The sequence below is a fragment of the Camelus bactrianus genome, chromosome 24, assembly GCF_048773025.1.
Source record: "Camelus bactrianus isolate YW-2024 breed Bactrian camel chromosome 24, ASM4877302v1, whole genome shotgun sequence".
Lineage (NCBI taxonomy): Eukaryota > Metazoa > Chordata > Mammalia > Artiodactyla > Camelidae > Camelus > Camelus bactrianus.
Genome location: NC_133562.1, coordinates 2,389,248 through 2,404,639, shown reverse-complemented (window position 1 = coordinate 2,404,639; position 15,392 = coordinate 2,389,248). Strand labels below are relative to the sequence as shown.

The following is a 15,392-nucleotide window of genomic DNA, read 5'->3' as shown; positions in this document are numbered from 1 at the left end:
CTTTTAGAAACTGCGTTGGTCTCGGTGGCAGGCCTGGCAGTGCACGGGTGCCAAGGAGACACGACGCGTGCTCCAGCCGTGCGTTAGAGTTCCTGGCGCGCGGGTGGTTTCTTTCTTTAAGGAACAGGAAGACTGTTGGGACGTTTTCTCAGTCTTCAGGTAACCAATGAATCGGACACTTCCTACGGTTTATCACTGAGTCTTGCTTCTTTAACTGACCTGGGTTGAAGTTCAAGGAGACAGGAGGATGGTTCTGGTTTATAACCAGACTTGTGGGGAACTGAGGGTAGGGGTGGATGAGGTACAAGGTTTTCAGAAATCAAGGCAATCTGAGGGCTCTTTGGGATCTTCCATCTGGATAAAGGGTGCAGATGAGCACTTACAACCCAGTGCAGAGCTCTTGGGGAAGGCCCGGGTTCCCTAATTTCTCCGCTCAGCTTTTGGGGGAGGCCCTTAGGAAAGAGGGCCTGCAGTTCCCTGGTCTGCGTTGGAGATGAAAGTCTCCGGGACCGGGCAGGTGACTCTGCTCCTCGGCCTCCGCCTTGCCAGGGCCTCGCCAGACGTCGTTTCCCATGGGAGTACGGTCAGGACGTTGGTCACAGCAGGGGATCCTGCCTGTCCCTGGGCTGTCCCAGGCTGGAGGGGGTTCCCTTGTGGCTGGTGACATTCTCTTCCACGGTGTCTGTGGCTGTCCTCAGGCATGAAGGTGAATTTCCCTGCCTCGTGGCAGAGACTGGGTCATGCAGGTGATTTTGACTGCATACAGGACAAATGCTGGCTCTGCAGTTAATGCAGGGGCTGGGGGTCTTCCTGTTCTAGGCTTGTCACGCCCCGTCTGACCCGCTTACGGAGTACTGACGGTCTGTCTGCACTGACGCGTAGTCTAACTCACTCAAGCTCCAGCCCTGCATGTGAGCAGCAAAGCCCTCCGGGTATCTGGACACACAGATTTTTTTTTTTAAGTCTGTATTTATCAAAAATAGAAAAGGTGCTTTTAACTGTTCTGCTTTGGAAAGTTCTCAGCAGCTGGGCTGTTGAACCTGCCAGCTTCTGGTGGACAGCAGGATTCAGTATTTACTGAAGCGATGAATGAACCAACAAATACGTATGCGTCTCCCTTAGTGTTAGGACTAGACAGTGTGTGCTTTTCACAGCCCACCTACTCTGTGTGGGCCCTTTAAATCTCTGTTGTTAACCCAGCAGCAGTGGTAACCCGTGCTGCTCAGCTGGGTGGGGCAGACACTCAACTTTATTTCCAGTTCATCACAGAAGCCCTTGTTAACGTCTGACTAATCCAAACCAACGAACTGAACTCCTTAATGTGACAAGTTCTTGGAGCATAAAGACCATGCTTTCTTCCCAGGGACACTTATATATTACTCTCCTGATGTGCAAAATGGGGGAAAAAAGCAGTTCCTGGCTCCTTTTCCCAGTGGTAACTGGGTTTCAGACAAAGCAGAAAGTGGAGCCTGACCGCGTACCAGCCCCTCTGCTGTGTGCGATTCCGCTGGACCTTCACGTCAACTTCGGCTGAGTGAAGGTCCTGCTTTGGACGTAAGGAGACAGCTTTCCAGGGCCCAGCGCTCAGGCCCTGGTGCCACGTGCGGAAAGGGCAGGACTGGTCAGTTCCCGCTCAGCGGGTGGCGGTGAGGGTGTCCCTCCCTCAGAGGATGCACAGGCAGCCCCAGGGCTGTTTCATGCAGCGCTGGCTCACAGCTGGCCTCAGATTTTTCCTTCAGTCTTCCTGGTCACTCTGCTTTTCTTTCCTTCCGTGGGTATGTGGTGTGGGCAGGGGGAGTCTAGGCAGGGTGGAAGGAGAAAAGTTGGGCGCACCCAAGGAGGTCTTCCTATGTCTTTCTGCCCATGGGGAGCATGCAGCACGGAACAGCCAAGAATGAGCTGTGTCTCGGAGGCTGAGAGCTGTGTCTCCCTGCCAGACCGCTTGCGCGCAAGTGATGGTCTGTCTGGAAGGGTTCACCGTCCCGCAGAGGGCTGACTGGGTGCAGAGGCTGGTGTGCTGGCTCTCGCTCCCTTGGGCTGCTGGCATGTGGCCGTCACCCAGCAGGGTGCTGGATTTGCATGATGAGAGAAGCCTTCACCGAAGTCTTTGTCCCCGTGACAGACTTTTGAAACTTAATAGCCAATCAGCAGAAATCGGTTGTTGTCGCCAGTGACTGAATGTGACTAGTAAAATATGGTGCAAACCTGAATCCAGAGCTCACAGAGCCCCAGGGCGCCACTGTCCAGTTGGTCCAGAAAGTGCCTTCTTGACCTTAGCCGAGCAGTGTGGGCTTTTAGTAGCAGAGAGCCCGCTCCAGTGACCCTCCAGAATCCACTGTATCCCAGTGAGCCTTGGGTTTCTGAGTTTAACTCCCTGCTGTTAGAGCAGCTAAAGGGAGTGGGACTGACTAGAGGCTCTGAAGTTGCGTTTGCCTGGGGAGGAGGGTGTGAGTAACCCAGGTCTCAGGTCTGCAGGAACCAGTTCACACTAACCAGCCATCTGAGCTTGGGATGTACCCTGCATCTCGACCTCTAAAGCACCCTCGTGCCTGTCACCTCGTGATGTCCTCATGGTGTCCCTGTGATAGGCTGGGGGAGGAGAGGCGGGGAGGAGTGCCAGGTTGCCGTGTCTCCGGTTCTCAGCAAATCCATGGAGAGCCGGATGGCCCGGCTTCCTCATGCTAGTCACACCTGTGGTGACGCCAGCCCCTCTGAAGAGGGAGGTCTGCGCCGTGGAGGTGAGTGACAATGGGTAGGAGTAGCCATGGAGGCCTGTCCCCCTGCCCCTGGCCTCACGAGGGGTCCAGGCTCTCTTGCTGGTCAGGTCGGACCCGCAGAGTAAGGCGGGGGCGTGCGCGTTGCTTATGGCACTGGGTCTCATTCCGTTCGCTCGTCTACACTCATCCTCTGTACGATGGTGTCATGTGCACGCTGTTCAGGCTCCTCGTTGCCTTTGTTTCTGCGGCAAAGCCCCTAACGTAGGCCCTTGTCCCCCATGGAGGCCCTGGCTCTGTCGTGGCCCCTCTCCATGTGCCTCAACACGCTGATGGAGAGATTGGTGTTTTGTGTTTGTGTGTCGGGGGCGAGGTGCGAGGGAAGTCGTCAAAAACAGGAACATTTGGTATTTTCAAATAACCCTCCTCCTGGCTGTTCTCTCCTGGCAGGATGACAGTGCCGATCTGAAGTGCCAGCTTCAGTTTGCCAAAGAGGAGGGCTCCCTGATGCTCAGGAAGATGGCCAAGCTGGGGCGGGAGAAGGATGGGCTGGAGCAGGAGCTGCAGAGGTACAAGGCCCTCTACGGGGACGTGGACAGCCCCCTCCCCACTGGCGAGGCGGGCGGGCCGCCCAGCACCCGGGAGGCCGAGCTGAAGCTGCGGCTGAAGCTGGTGGAGGAGGAGGCCAACATCCTGGGCCGGAAGATCGTCGAGCTGGAGGTGGAGAACCGGGGTCTCAAGGCGGAGATGGAGGACCTGCGGGGCCAGCACGAGAGGGAGGCAGCCAGCCGGGACCCTGTCTCCAGCATCCCTACCTCACCCTTCGGCGACTCCCTGGAGTCCTCCGCGGAGCTGCGCCGGCACCTGCAGTTCGTGGAGGAGGAGGCGGAGCTGCTGCGGCGGTCCATCTCCGAGATCGAGGACCACAACCGGCAGCTGACCCACGAGCTGAGCAAGTTCAAGTTCGAGCCGCAGCCAGAGCCAGAGCCGGCGTGGCTGGTGGGGGGCACGGGCGGTGGGGCGCCCCTGCAGGACGAGCTCCAGGCGGCCCGGCTGCAGATCCACGAGCTGAGCGGGAAGGTGCTGCGGCTGCAGCAGGAGAACCGGGTGCTGCTGTCCAACCCCCCGCGCGGCGACAGTGACGCCGACAGCGACGCGGGCCGGAAGGAGAGCGATGGGGAGGACGGCCGCCTGCCCCAGCCCAGGCGCGAGGGCCCCATCGGTGGTGAGAGCGACTCAGAGGAGACCTTTGAGAAGACATCGGGCTTCGGCAGCGGAAAGCCGTCGGAGGCCGGAGAGGGCCTGGCGGAGCTGCTCAGGGCCCGGGAGGACTCCGAGTGCCTGACGAGCATCAGGCACGAGGCCGAGCGGCTGGAGCGGACCGTGGTGCGCATCATCACCGACACCGAGGGCCTTGCCACCGCCTCGCCCGGGGCTGGTGTCCAGGGGGACGGGGAGAGGGGAGAGGGCGCCCAGACGGAGCCCCAGCTGCTGGGGACCCTCAACACCAAGATGAAGGCTTTCAGGAAAGAGCTCCAGGCCTTCCTGGAGCAGGTGGACCGGCTCGGGGACGGCCTGAGGGAGCGTCTGGAGGGCCTGTCCCCGCTGCCCCACCTCACGGAGTCGTCCAGCTTCCTGTCCACTGTGACCTCCGTGTCCCGGGACTCCCCCGTCGGGAACCTAGGGAAGGAGCTGGGCCCCGACCTGCAGGTAAGGGGGCTCCCGGCTCTGCCTCCCTGCTCCCTCCTGCTCCTGCTGGCTGGCCTGGCCGCGCTCCAGCTCCTCCTGCTCACGGCTGCTTGGTTGTGATTGCAAACCTGCATTGTACTAAAGCCTCCGGTGTCAGCCAAATCCTTTCTCTTGGTTGGGTTGTCTTATTTGTTGGTTTAGTTCTTTTGTCCCCTGGTTTCCTCTCCCCATTTCTCTTATTTTTAAACCGCACAGCTGCTCTTGGCTTAGAGGTCCTCCCTCTTGCCACGAGGCTGATCCTGCTGGGAGCGCTAGGGATGGACACAGGCCTCCCTTTTTTTGGCATCCCAAACGACCAGCCCTCCCGATGAAGAAGCAGAGAGGAGCTTAAAACAAAGTCCACGGGCACTTCGCAGTCGGGACGCATAGCAGACTCCTCAGGAGCGCGGGTGTCCCCACCTGCGTTCACTGCCCCAGGGACAGTCCAGCCCCGAAGGCCTAGGCAGCCCACCCACCCGCTCCCTCTGCGAGACGGACAGCCTGGACGGGGAGGAGCGCGGCCAGAGAAGGATGTGAAAGCACCCGGAGCCAAGGGCGGCGACGGCGCGGCCTCCCGGGACTGCTCTCCTGCGCGGCGCCCTGGACCGTGGCCTGGCTGCCCGACCTCAGCGAGGCGGCAGGAGCCTTGTTCCCGTATCCTTCCCGGTGGCCTGCCTGCGGGCGAGTCTGCCTCCGTGTCCCCATCGCACGCGCCTCGTCAAGCCTTCTGCATTCTCTCCCTCTGCTTTCCAGTTCCTTCTGCCTGTCCTCACGCTCACCCTCACTTCGGTTCTGTTTTCTCTCTCTGTCGCCGCTGTGTTTGCGTTGCTGTCTCTGGTCATGCTGCTCTCTGTCCCGTAGTTTCCCAGCCTTCTGCCTTCCCCACCCCTCCCCCACCCTCTGGTCCTTTGTGTTTTGTTTAAAATTTTTCAAAAAACAAAAACAACAAAACCCACAAATCCCTCCCGTGCACCTAACAGTCCAAACTGAGAGATCAGATGGAGTGGCAGCTCGGGCAGGAGCGAGGGGAGGAGCGGGGGCCCCTGCCTCCGCGAGCCGCGCGGGAGCTGCACCGCCGAGCCGACGGGGACGCCGGGAGCTGCCGGCCCGGAGCCCAGAGCTGCTTCAGCCTAGAGGTCAGCAGTGGTGGTCCCCCCGCCGCCCCCTCCCGCCCCTCCTCTGCTGTGTGTGTGATGGTTCCCACCTGAGTCCCAGGCCCCTCGGGAACGCGGCAGGGGGAGTGTGGAAGCAGGGGGGTGTCACTGCATGCACCTGACCTGGGGGTTCCACACGGGGTGAGGGCAGGGAGACCGGCTGTCTGGGGCCTGCGGGCGCCTGGGGATGTAGCAAAGCATCTGAGACTGATTCGAGTGCGCTCTGTGGCTCCTTGTCAAACAGTAAGGAAAGCGGAGCTGAAACCCAAGCTTGTTCTCCCGGTGTCTCATGGGCCCACCCAGCATTTTCCCTTGATCGTCTCCAGCCATTGGGCAGAATCAAGGATGCTCTCCTGACTTGGGGGCACTTCTGTAGTCTCTGTTGCCATAGCAACTCTCGTCCACAAAGCTCCCAGCACCCACAGATACTCTGTTGTGGTAAACAGTTTTCCCTCTCCGTGCAAGTAATTCCACCCAGGACAGGACAGGTGGCCCCGAGGAGTGAGGCCAGTGACCGCAGGGTTAGAGCAGCATGTTCTGTGTTAGAGAAGGTCTGGATGAAGGCTCTTCATTCATCAGTCCCAGTGGGGATGTCACTGGTCAGTTCTGAGGCATCATAGCGGTTCCTAGATGGCAGGGGAGATGGAGAGAGGGGGTTGTCACGTCTGGAAGCAAATGGAAGTTCACTTGGCAAAGAGTCAGGCATTTGATCAGGAGAAGAAGTGCGCGGAGGGCCTGTCGGTTCAGCTTGCGGCTTGCGGCCCAGTGAGGCTGCTGCCCTGCAGTCAGAGGACTCGGGTGCGGGTCTCTCCAGCCGGGGTCTCCTCCCTGGTTCTGTAGGGGCTGGGCGGGTGGTCATGTGAAGACCACCCCCAGAAAGTGTAAGTGAAAGCAAGGCAGTTCAGGAACATCCCAGGCGGCCCCTGTCCTCGCATCACCTGGGCAGAGGCCGGGCCTGCCCGAGGAGGTGGCGTCCAGGCCCAGAGGGAAGTGACTGGCCCACAGCCAGGCGTGACAAGGGACTTGGCCTGTGAAGGGCTGAGCTCCCAGGAAACAGGCAGAATCCTGGCATGCTGGCTGCGTGGAGCCACCATGGGTGGTCCCCAGGCAGAGGGACCTCCCGGTTAGAAGCACGGAGGGCCCAGTGTAAGCACTTGTGACATTTTAAGAGGTGTCTTCTGGACACGTCCGGCGTGCTGGCTGCAGGGTGTTGTCGCCCCGGAACGGCAGGCGTGTGACCAGCGGGGCGGCACCACACGTCGGGGCATCCCGCTTCCCCGTGGACTCAGCCACGTGCTCTGACTGCGTTGGACTACAGGCAGCCCCGGCCAGCCCGTGTCTCACACAGGCCCCTCATCTGTGAAGGCCACTTGCTTGGGCAGCTGCAGGCTCACAGTTAAGTGCATTTCCAGTGAACCGGGTGATCCATCTCCAGGATGGAAACCGGGGTGGAAACTTCAGGGAAACATGTTTCCCAGCCTTTGGTTGCCACTGTACCCACTGCTCGTTCTAGTGGGGACGGCACGCCGTGCGCTGGAATCCACCCCGGCAGAGGCACTGGTGCCCCAGGTTCCAGCCCAGCTCTGCCTATTTCTAGCTGTTTCTCATGCAAGTCTCTGGGCCTTTGTTTTCTCGTCTGTAAAATGGGAGTAAAAATACTGCCCGGTTGCCTCACACGGGTAATAAGCGGTTGATTTTTGGAGCCAATGAGCTGTTGACTGAAAAGCGTGAGACTGTGTCATCGTGACGTCTGGGAAAGGGGGTGACATCCTGCTGCTGAAGACTGCCAGGTGGTGGGTGTCCCAGATCCTGCAGTCTATGTGGCTTCACAACTATAAACGTGCAGTGAAGATGAACAAGAGCTGGCCAGTCAGAGCACATCAAATGACAGCACATGCAAGCCCCAGGCAGGCCAGTCTGCGTCCTGTCCTGCTCGCAGAGGACTGGCACCAAACCCTGCGGCTGGTGGCTGGGCCACGGGGCCAGTTTTCTCTGCCCGCTGCGGCCCTCTCTCACTTTCCTCTGGCTGCTCCCTGATCCTGTCCCGGGAACGCAGCTCGGGGCGAACAGGGCAGCCCGCTTCCTTCTGACACCTCGCTGAAGAGAACGTGCCCCTCCCTCCCTGTGCCCCACCACCCAGTGTGTCCCACGTGACTGTGTCCGGGGGACTCTGCGGAGCACCAGCACCTCTCCTCCACCCGAGGCCCTGCTGGCTCCCGCAGGCAGGGGTGCGTTCTCGCTCACCCAGACAGGTGGGCTTTGCGTCAGAGGCCGGCAGTGGCTTTGGAGAGAGGAAGATGCTTTGTTGAGTCCTTGTGGTGGGAAAACCAACCTTTGAACAAGGCGAGTGAGCGCAGCTGGTTGTGCCGTGTGGTACCTTAGGGTCCCCGAACATGACTGCTTGGAAGGGATCTTCAGAGGAGCCCCCTCATTCTGTGAGAGAGAAGAGAGGGTCTGAACCAGTGTCAGCAGGCCCCCCGCGGGCCGTGCTGGGCCGGGGTCCTGAGCAGTCTCACAACCTGGTCAGCCCCCCTGGTCCCCGCCCCTCCCTGGGGACGTGTCCAGACTCCACCACTGGGCGGCTCCCTGTCCAGCCAGCCGTCTTGCCATGGGGTGTTTATTCTCTTAAGCATCTATCTGTTTTCCTTTAATTGTATGCACTTTAACGAGGGAGTGAAGAGTCTCAAAGACAAAGGCAGGGTCCAGGACCATCACTTCCTGGAAGGGAAGACAGAATTAATGGGGGGGGGGGTGTTCTGACTTTTTCTATTCACCAAGGCATTTCACACAGAAGAGAAAACTCAGTTATGTACACAAACACATACTATACTGTTTGAAAGACAACACACACTCACGGACCACTCTGGTGGCTCTGCAGTTTTCCCTCTTAGAGGAGCTGTGTGTGGGTCCCGTCGGGGCTGGGTCTCGAGGGAGCAGCTGTGTCCGTCCCTGGGGCGCATGTCACCCTGACATACAGTTCAGTCTGCTCTTTACATACTACGCTGGGTTACAGGATGGTATAGCGGACAGTTCTAGGGAGCAGAACTCTAAACCTTTTAATGAAACCCCCCCCAATTCAATGCCCACAAAGGCCGTGGTGGAGCCGGTGCGCAGGCCTCACCAGGCGGCAGGGTGTCTGGCCAGAGGGGCCGCTCCCGCTGCGGGCTGAGGGCTCGTGCCACGTGGCCACGGAGCACCACGCGGCCACAGCGTGTCACGTGCCGGGGGTGGGGTGGCAAACACAGAGGTCTTCATCTAGAAGGAGGCTGATACTGAGGCCGGGCATCCTCCCAGCTGCTTTCTTCACTCCCTCTTCCGTTGTCCTGGAAATGACTGCCACTCGTCTGCATGAGCCAGCTGTGCCTGCACACATGTGAACATCCTCCAGCTCCTGGCCCGGAGGTCCCTGGGGCTGGTGGCAGACCACCAGGGTCAGCAACTTGAAAGCGGCGGCAGCCTTCTGAGTTTCAGCTGTTAAGTTTGGAAAATTTCTCAGCTCTAAGTTTCCAAGTTCCATTTGTGAAGTGCCTTCTATGATTTTGCCTGATAGATGTTCACGTTTGGGGGAAAAGAGGAAAGAAGTTAAATGCTTACTTGGGATGCACTGGGTGCTTTGGCCAGGTTTAGGTACTGCCAGCACCAGCAGCGGGCAGTGGTAACAAGGTGGAAAAGGAAAGCCCCTTCTTAACCTGTCGGCAGATAACAGATCTGTGTGTGGGAGACCTGCCACGTGGAATGGCCACGCCGAGCACTCTCAGAACGGCCACAACCAGGGAGCTCAGGTCAGAACCCACCAGCCCACTAATGCAGCCACAGAATCCACCACTCGGAGGAAAAGGACGCAGCTGGCCTCCAGAAGGACCAGTGTTCCTGTTGCTTATTTGCCTCCGCAGACGTCGGCAAGATTCCCACCAGATTCTTCCCTGACCGCTCCCTGGGGCTCCCGGCGAAGCTGCTGAGAGATTCCCATTTGTCAGGAGAGCAGTGTACGAATATGTGGTTTGGAACGTGTGGGCGCCTAAAAATAGTTCTGAATGAGGGGTAGCCAAGTACAGGCACCGGCTGGGTTTCAGACACACCCGGAACCAAGCCCGCGCCCGAGGATTGGGTTTCCGGGTCAGGAGTCCCCCGGGGCCCTTCTCCGAAGCTCCCCTCCCGCGCTCTTCCCCGCAGGCCGCTGTGCCTCGGCTGCGCCCTGCCCGCCGCGGCCAAGCGGCCCGGGGCTTCCCGCCAAGTGTGCGTCGAGCACAGGTGTCGACCTGGTGAGCCGCTTCTGAAAGAGGCCGGAGCTCACCAGAACAGGAGGTCACGGTGATGGAGGCTGACGAGAGTCCTACTAAGCTGGGGTCTAGGAAGGGGGTACAGTGAAAAGCGTTGCCTTTCGGGGCTTCGGTTTGGCTTCGTGTGCTGAGACCGTGCCGGTCTCCTCGTAAGCATGGAGTAATTTATAAGCCACCTTCTCTGAAGATGTCCGGAAGTCAGCCGTGTGCATTGGTGTGGGACAGCCTCGGGGGGAAAGCCTGGGCCGTGGCTGTCACAGCAGTGACACCGGGAAGGTGGTCGTGATGCCAGCTGAAGAGAGCTGCCCTCGTAGAGGGGACAAAGTGCGCACGTGTGACGTGTCATCAGGCTCGTAGCTGAAGGGCAGAGGACGGTTTTAGAGCTAACCTCTGGGGACTTGGTGACGAAGGGACATATTTCTTTTCCCGAAGAAATCTACGTGCTGTGTGCAAACTTCCTCCAGACACGTGTGACTGTGTGGCGGTGGATGACTCTGGGTGGAGATTTCTGCCGCAGCCTGTTTGTATTTTGGTTTTTTGTGACACAAGAGTGGCGGCCTCCCGATGTGGAGCAATTCGTTGTCCGTGGAAGCTTTACTGTTCTGTTAGCAAAAGTGGAGAAGAAAGTGCAACTTCTAATAGCTGAGGAAGGTCTAGAAGTTTCTGTTGTGGACCAGCCTCCACAGAAGACACGGGAGCTGCTGTAGGTAAAGGAGTTGCCTCGCAGGACTTCAGGGTCCTTCTCTGTGACCTTTCAGAGGTGAAGTTCAAACGGGGAAACATCTGTAATCAAACGATGCTAAGGTACGAGGCTCATAGATTTGTTTAAAAATAGCTAATATAATTATGTATTAAGATTAAAAGCAAACTAGTTTAGCCTCACATGTAGAAAAGTTTGGCTTTTCTCAACAGAGTAGCATGATTAGGGTGCTGTTGTAACATCTAAGAGTAAGGAGCTTGGGGCCAGTACCAGACGTGTTAAAACACGGAGGATTTTCACATTTTAAATGCAGAGTAGGATGGGAATCACAGCTGAAGCTGGCAGTGGAGCAGCTGGGCGACCTGGAGGCACTTGTGTGCAGAACAGCTTGAGGGGCAGAGGGCGCCCCAGGGGGGCAGGGACTGGGGACGTTTCCGGGAGGTTGCAGATGACAGACCCAAGAGAACCGCCCCCCGCCAGGGCTGGACCTCCAGCGGTGGATCCTCTAGCATCTGCGGGGCACCTGCCCCACACTGGGCACTGCACAGCATCAGACACTTCACCACACTCAGCCAGTGGCCTGAAGTAACGCACAAGTAAACTGCAAAGCCTGGATTTGCGGTAGCTGGGCAGCCCCCTTCCCCGCCCCATCCGTCTTGTCGTGTCTGCACAGGGGACAGAAGCAGGGGTGGGACTCAGGGCTGCTAAGACGTGAAGCAAATCGCCACCGTCTGACTGTCTGATGTCCTTCCAGCCTGAAGTGCAGATGAGCTCTGGTGTCCTGACAGTGGCCGAGCCAGTGACCAAGCTGCCCCCGGGGCCTCCCAGGGCTGCCTGGCTTAGCCTGGCACGGGCCTTAGCATGTCGGTGGTGGTGGCGTCGACCTCAGGCAGTCCCGTGGTTTGTGAGCACCAGTCTTGTGCTTTAGGGAAACCAAACCCAAGCCACCCACTGGTTTTGGTCCAGTCAGGAGAGGACAGCTGGTAACAGTAAGCCTGGTGTTCCTACTCTCTCTGCTCTGTGGAGCAGAAAACCCTCACCCCGCGGGCCACGTTAGCTACTAGAGATTCACCTCTGTGCCTTATCTGTAAGGTAGGGATGCGTTCACACCCTTCACTTAGCCGTTATCGGCACATACTAGTTGTTTATTGCTTGGAACAGTACCTGTACCCGTGTTGGGAAAAAACAGGAACTTGACAGAGTGATGGAAAACATTTTTCAAGCACCGCTTGTACTTCCCTGAGAGTCTCCCATATCTGATAGGAAGGTGAGGTCTCAGGCGTGGACAGAGGTGATCAGCCTTCCTGCGCGCAGCGGAGCACCCGCTGGTCCTCCTTCCGTTAGGGTGTGGTGACCCAGGGCAGGAAGTCGAGGGGAAGGATTCCCGCTGACGCTGCCATGGCAGGTGCAATGTGCCGTGTGTCCCAGCCCTGGTGCAGAGGGCCAGCGGCGCCTACATCTGAGTTGGCTGTGAGCCCTGCAGCCAAGAGACAGCTTCCTGCAGGAGTTCAGTAATGTCTAAAACCACCACGGGAGACCACAGGGAGAAGTGATTCTGACCCCTTGCCTTGAAATAGCAGGCACTTCTGAATCAGAAGACACCTGTGGTTTTATAAATAGAAGCCCCCTCAAGGAGTGGACCAAACTCGGGGGGCTTTTGAGTTTCATGTCCCACGGGCAGGGTGGCACGGGCTGGCTGGCGGTGTGCAGAGTCTGGCTTTGGTCCGGGTGGCGGGTCAGGACGGCGGCCTGTCTCACCCTGGCGTCCCCTCCCTGCAGAGGGAGGAGGAGCACCTCTGTGCCTGGAGGTGGCGGGAGCTGGAGGTGCAGGACTCTCTGCAGGAGCGGAGCTGGAGCGACGAGGGCCACCCGCTGCAGCAGGAGCTGCGGTCCTGGAGGCAGAACGTCTTCCTCTTCTACGTCAAACTCAGGTGGCTCCTGAAACGCTGGCGGCAGGGGAAGCAGCTGGAGGAGGAAGGAGAGGAGTTTGCCGAGGTACCTTGTGCCAGAGGTTGTTTTATCTGGACCCCCAGACCGTGCTGCCCCCTCCCCCTGCACACAACGTCGTGTTCACTTACTTCAGACGACCTGGTCACGGCCCACCAGGCAGGGCGATGCCGCGGGCTGTCCGGTGCTGCCCTCGGAGCTCATTTAGGAGCGCGCTGGTCCGTGACCCCCTCCTGCAGCCGAGTTCTGCTGCCATCTCTTTTGTTGCTGATGGATGAATTTGTTACACTTGTCACCCTGAGGTCCTTAGCTGTCTCATTCCACTTTGCTGGTTGTACTTTAATTTATAATTTTAAAAAAAAGTGGTTTGGGGGTAATTAGGTATTTATTTTTAGAGAAGGTACTGGGGATTGAACCCAGGACCTCGTGCCTGCTAATAAGAATGTGCCCTGCCCCATGAGCTATACCCTACCCGCCTTAAAATTTTTTTAAGTTTTTCCAATGTTTTTTAAACTTTTGTTTTTTCCTATCTTTATCAGTGGGAGATAATTCGGTTATTCATTTTTTTTAATGGAGGCACTGGGGATTGAACCCAGGACCTCGCGCATGCTAGGCACGTGCTCCACCACTGAGCTATGCCGCCCGCCCCTCCCCCCACCAATTTGCTGGTTTGTTAAACGTAGTTCTAAATCGTTCTCTATTCTTTCCATTTTAGTTTTTGTTCGTAATTGCTAGAGCCTGCTCTGCCAAGGCAGTCGTATATGAGTGTGTCCTCTGAGCCCCAGAGGGGCACTTTCTTCACTTTGAAGTTTATATATACTCTTCTTCTTGTGCTGCAGTTTCCCAGACTTAGGACAGAAGCAGAGCTAAGCGATCTGCTTTCCGATGGGTTTGTATCAGGGCAGAGGGGCCTCCCGCCCGGCAGGCTCCTTGCTGGCCTCACGGGCCGTGAGTGCAGGGCTGGGACCGCGGGTTTTCCGTGGACTCTGAACGTCCCCCCCCCGCAGCTGCCTTGTCAGCTGCTGCAAGTCACTGTGACTGTGGGCTCCTCTTACGCCCGGAGACCTTTGGTCTGCTTCCCACTCTCATGAGCAGTGTATGGAATTCTGAGTCATCCCAAGTTTGGGGAGATACAATGACTCTTTCCTCAGGGTGAAGAGAGTCCTCAGTCAACTCGACCCATTTGCAAATATCCATGACCTTTTAGAAAACCCCATCATTAAGTAAAACTAGAAATAGCTGTAAGGTTTCCTGCTGATCAGTACTTTGTAGTTCCTCCTCCTCTAATTTATAAAACCATAACTCTGGTCGGTAATTTACAGACAAGTAAAAATGGTCATTGTCCAAATAAGATATAAATAGTAAAATTTCTAACCTTTTCTGATCAACTGGGTACCCACTCCCTGTGATTTACATGAAGTGGCCAGGGAGGGGAGTGGCCAAAACAAACTGCTCAGGGCAAAGGGCCGAGAAGGGAAGACGTGACAGCCTGGAGGGTGGGTGCTTATTCTCAAGACACTGAATCAGGCTGCACAGCGAAAAGGCTTGGGTGGAGCCATGACCATCATCTCCTGCTGTTTCAGGGCGAATTTCCGGAGGCCTTCCCCAGGCTCGGGGAGCTGGGAGTCCAGGGGGACCCACAGGCAGACGGGCCAGCCCGAGATGACAGGGGCCCAGGCTGTGGCTTTCTGCCGGGAGAGCGCCCTGCACACCCCCCTGTGCAGGCCGGGGACCACGGAGCATGGCTGCTGCCCACGGACGGGGGACAGCTCCACAGGCAGGTGGGTGCCTAGCTCCCAGCCCCTCGTCTGACCCACTCCTCGGATGGGGGCTGCCATGAGTTCATGGGCTGGTGGTCTGGCGAGGAGAGCTCTGGTTCGTTTGGCTTACACATAAATAAGGACATGGTATGGTCACCTCGACTGTGTCCCCTCCAGGCCAGCACGTGTACCTCAGGAGGAGGGAAAAACAGGATTGGCTAGAGTGGTCTGTGCCTTGTAAAGGGTGACCTTCCTTCCAAGGAGGGGAGACCCCACGTGTAGCGCTCTCACCTGGGCCAGAGAAAGCACTGAGGGCTTGTGTGTGGCTGTTGGCTGCAGGGCACCTGCCGTGTTCCTGAACTGGCAGCACAGCGCACGAGGAGGAGAGCGAGTGTTTTAATCCCCAAATACGTGCAATGTGTTTCTGGTTCTTTTTAAGCCACATGAAATAGTATCTCAAATGAAAAGTATCTGATGACACTGGAAAAAAGCTGCAGCGCGTGTGAAGAGGTGGGGTTTCAGTGTGTAACCGTAAGTGATTGCCAGCATTGCCAAGCGTAAGCCCTGTGGAGTAAACCAAGAGACAACGTTGATGGCACTCAGATTTTTTGCACTTTGCACAAAACTGCGGCTGTGGTGGGTCTGGAGTGTTGAGACCCTGCGAGGCTGAAGCTTTCTTGCTCCTGAGCTTCTGGGCCTGGGTCCCTCCTGCCCACCGTGTTGTTGAGGGTCCTGCGGGCAGAGCCCGGGCCTGGGCTGAGGCGCGGGGCGGGGTGGACCCCGAAGCAGCTGCAGCCGCTTGGCCACAAACATCTTGGGCGCTCCGTCTCCGCCCCCTGGACTCCACAGCTGCGGCCCCTCCCTTGGCCCCGAGCCTCCGAGTGTCCCCGGGGAGAAGGCTGTCAGAGGAACCTGGGCGCAGATCCAAACGAGGGAAGTGGGAGTGTCCGTGGAAAGGCCTGGGAGAAGCGTGTGTTTACCCCCTCCTTTCTCTCCATGTAAACTCAGATTGTCACAAAGACCTGTTTTCTACACATACCTGTCTACCCTTCATTTTCCCCGAATAAGACTCAAGAAAGAGGCTGTACTTTCAAAGGAACTTTTAATTA

At 57.7% G+C, this 15,392-nt stretch overlaps 1 protein-coding gene across 5 annotated transcripts in view; it reads left to right on the top strand.

The window, feature by feature from the left end:
* The window catches only part of MTCL1 (microtubule crosslinking factor 1), a 95,603-nt gene that overhangs the window by 53,678 nt on the left and 26,533 nt on the right, over positions 1-15,392 (top strand). For 3 of the 5 annotated variants that reach the window (XM_074352446.1, XM_074352444.1, XM_074352443.1), the window contains 4 exons: positions 3,165-4,424; positions 5,423-5,578; positions 12,356-12,571; positions 14,107-14,304. In XM_074352446.1, the coding sequence (XP_074208547.1) occupies positions 3,165-4,424; positions 5,423-5,578; positions 12,356-12,571; positions 14,107-14,304 (1,830 nt within the window). The remainder of the gene's footprint in view (positions 1-3,164; positions 4,425-5,422; positions 5,579-12,355; positions 12,572-14,106; positions 14,305-15,392) is intronic. The other 2 variants (XM_074352445.1, XM_074352447.1) reach the window with 2 other exon arrangements.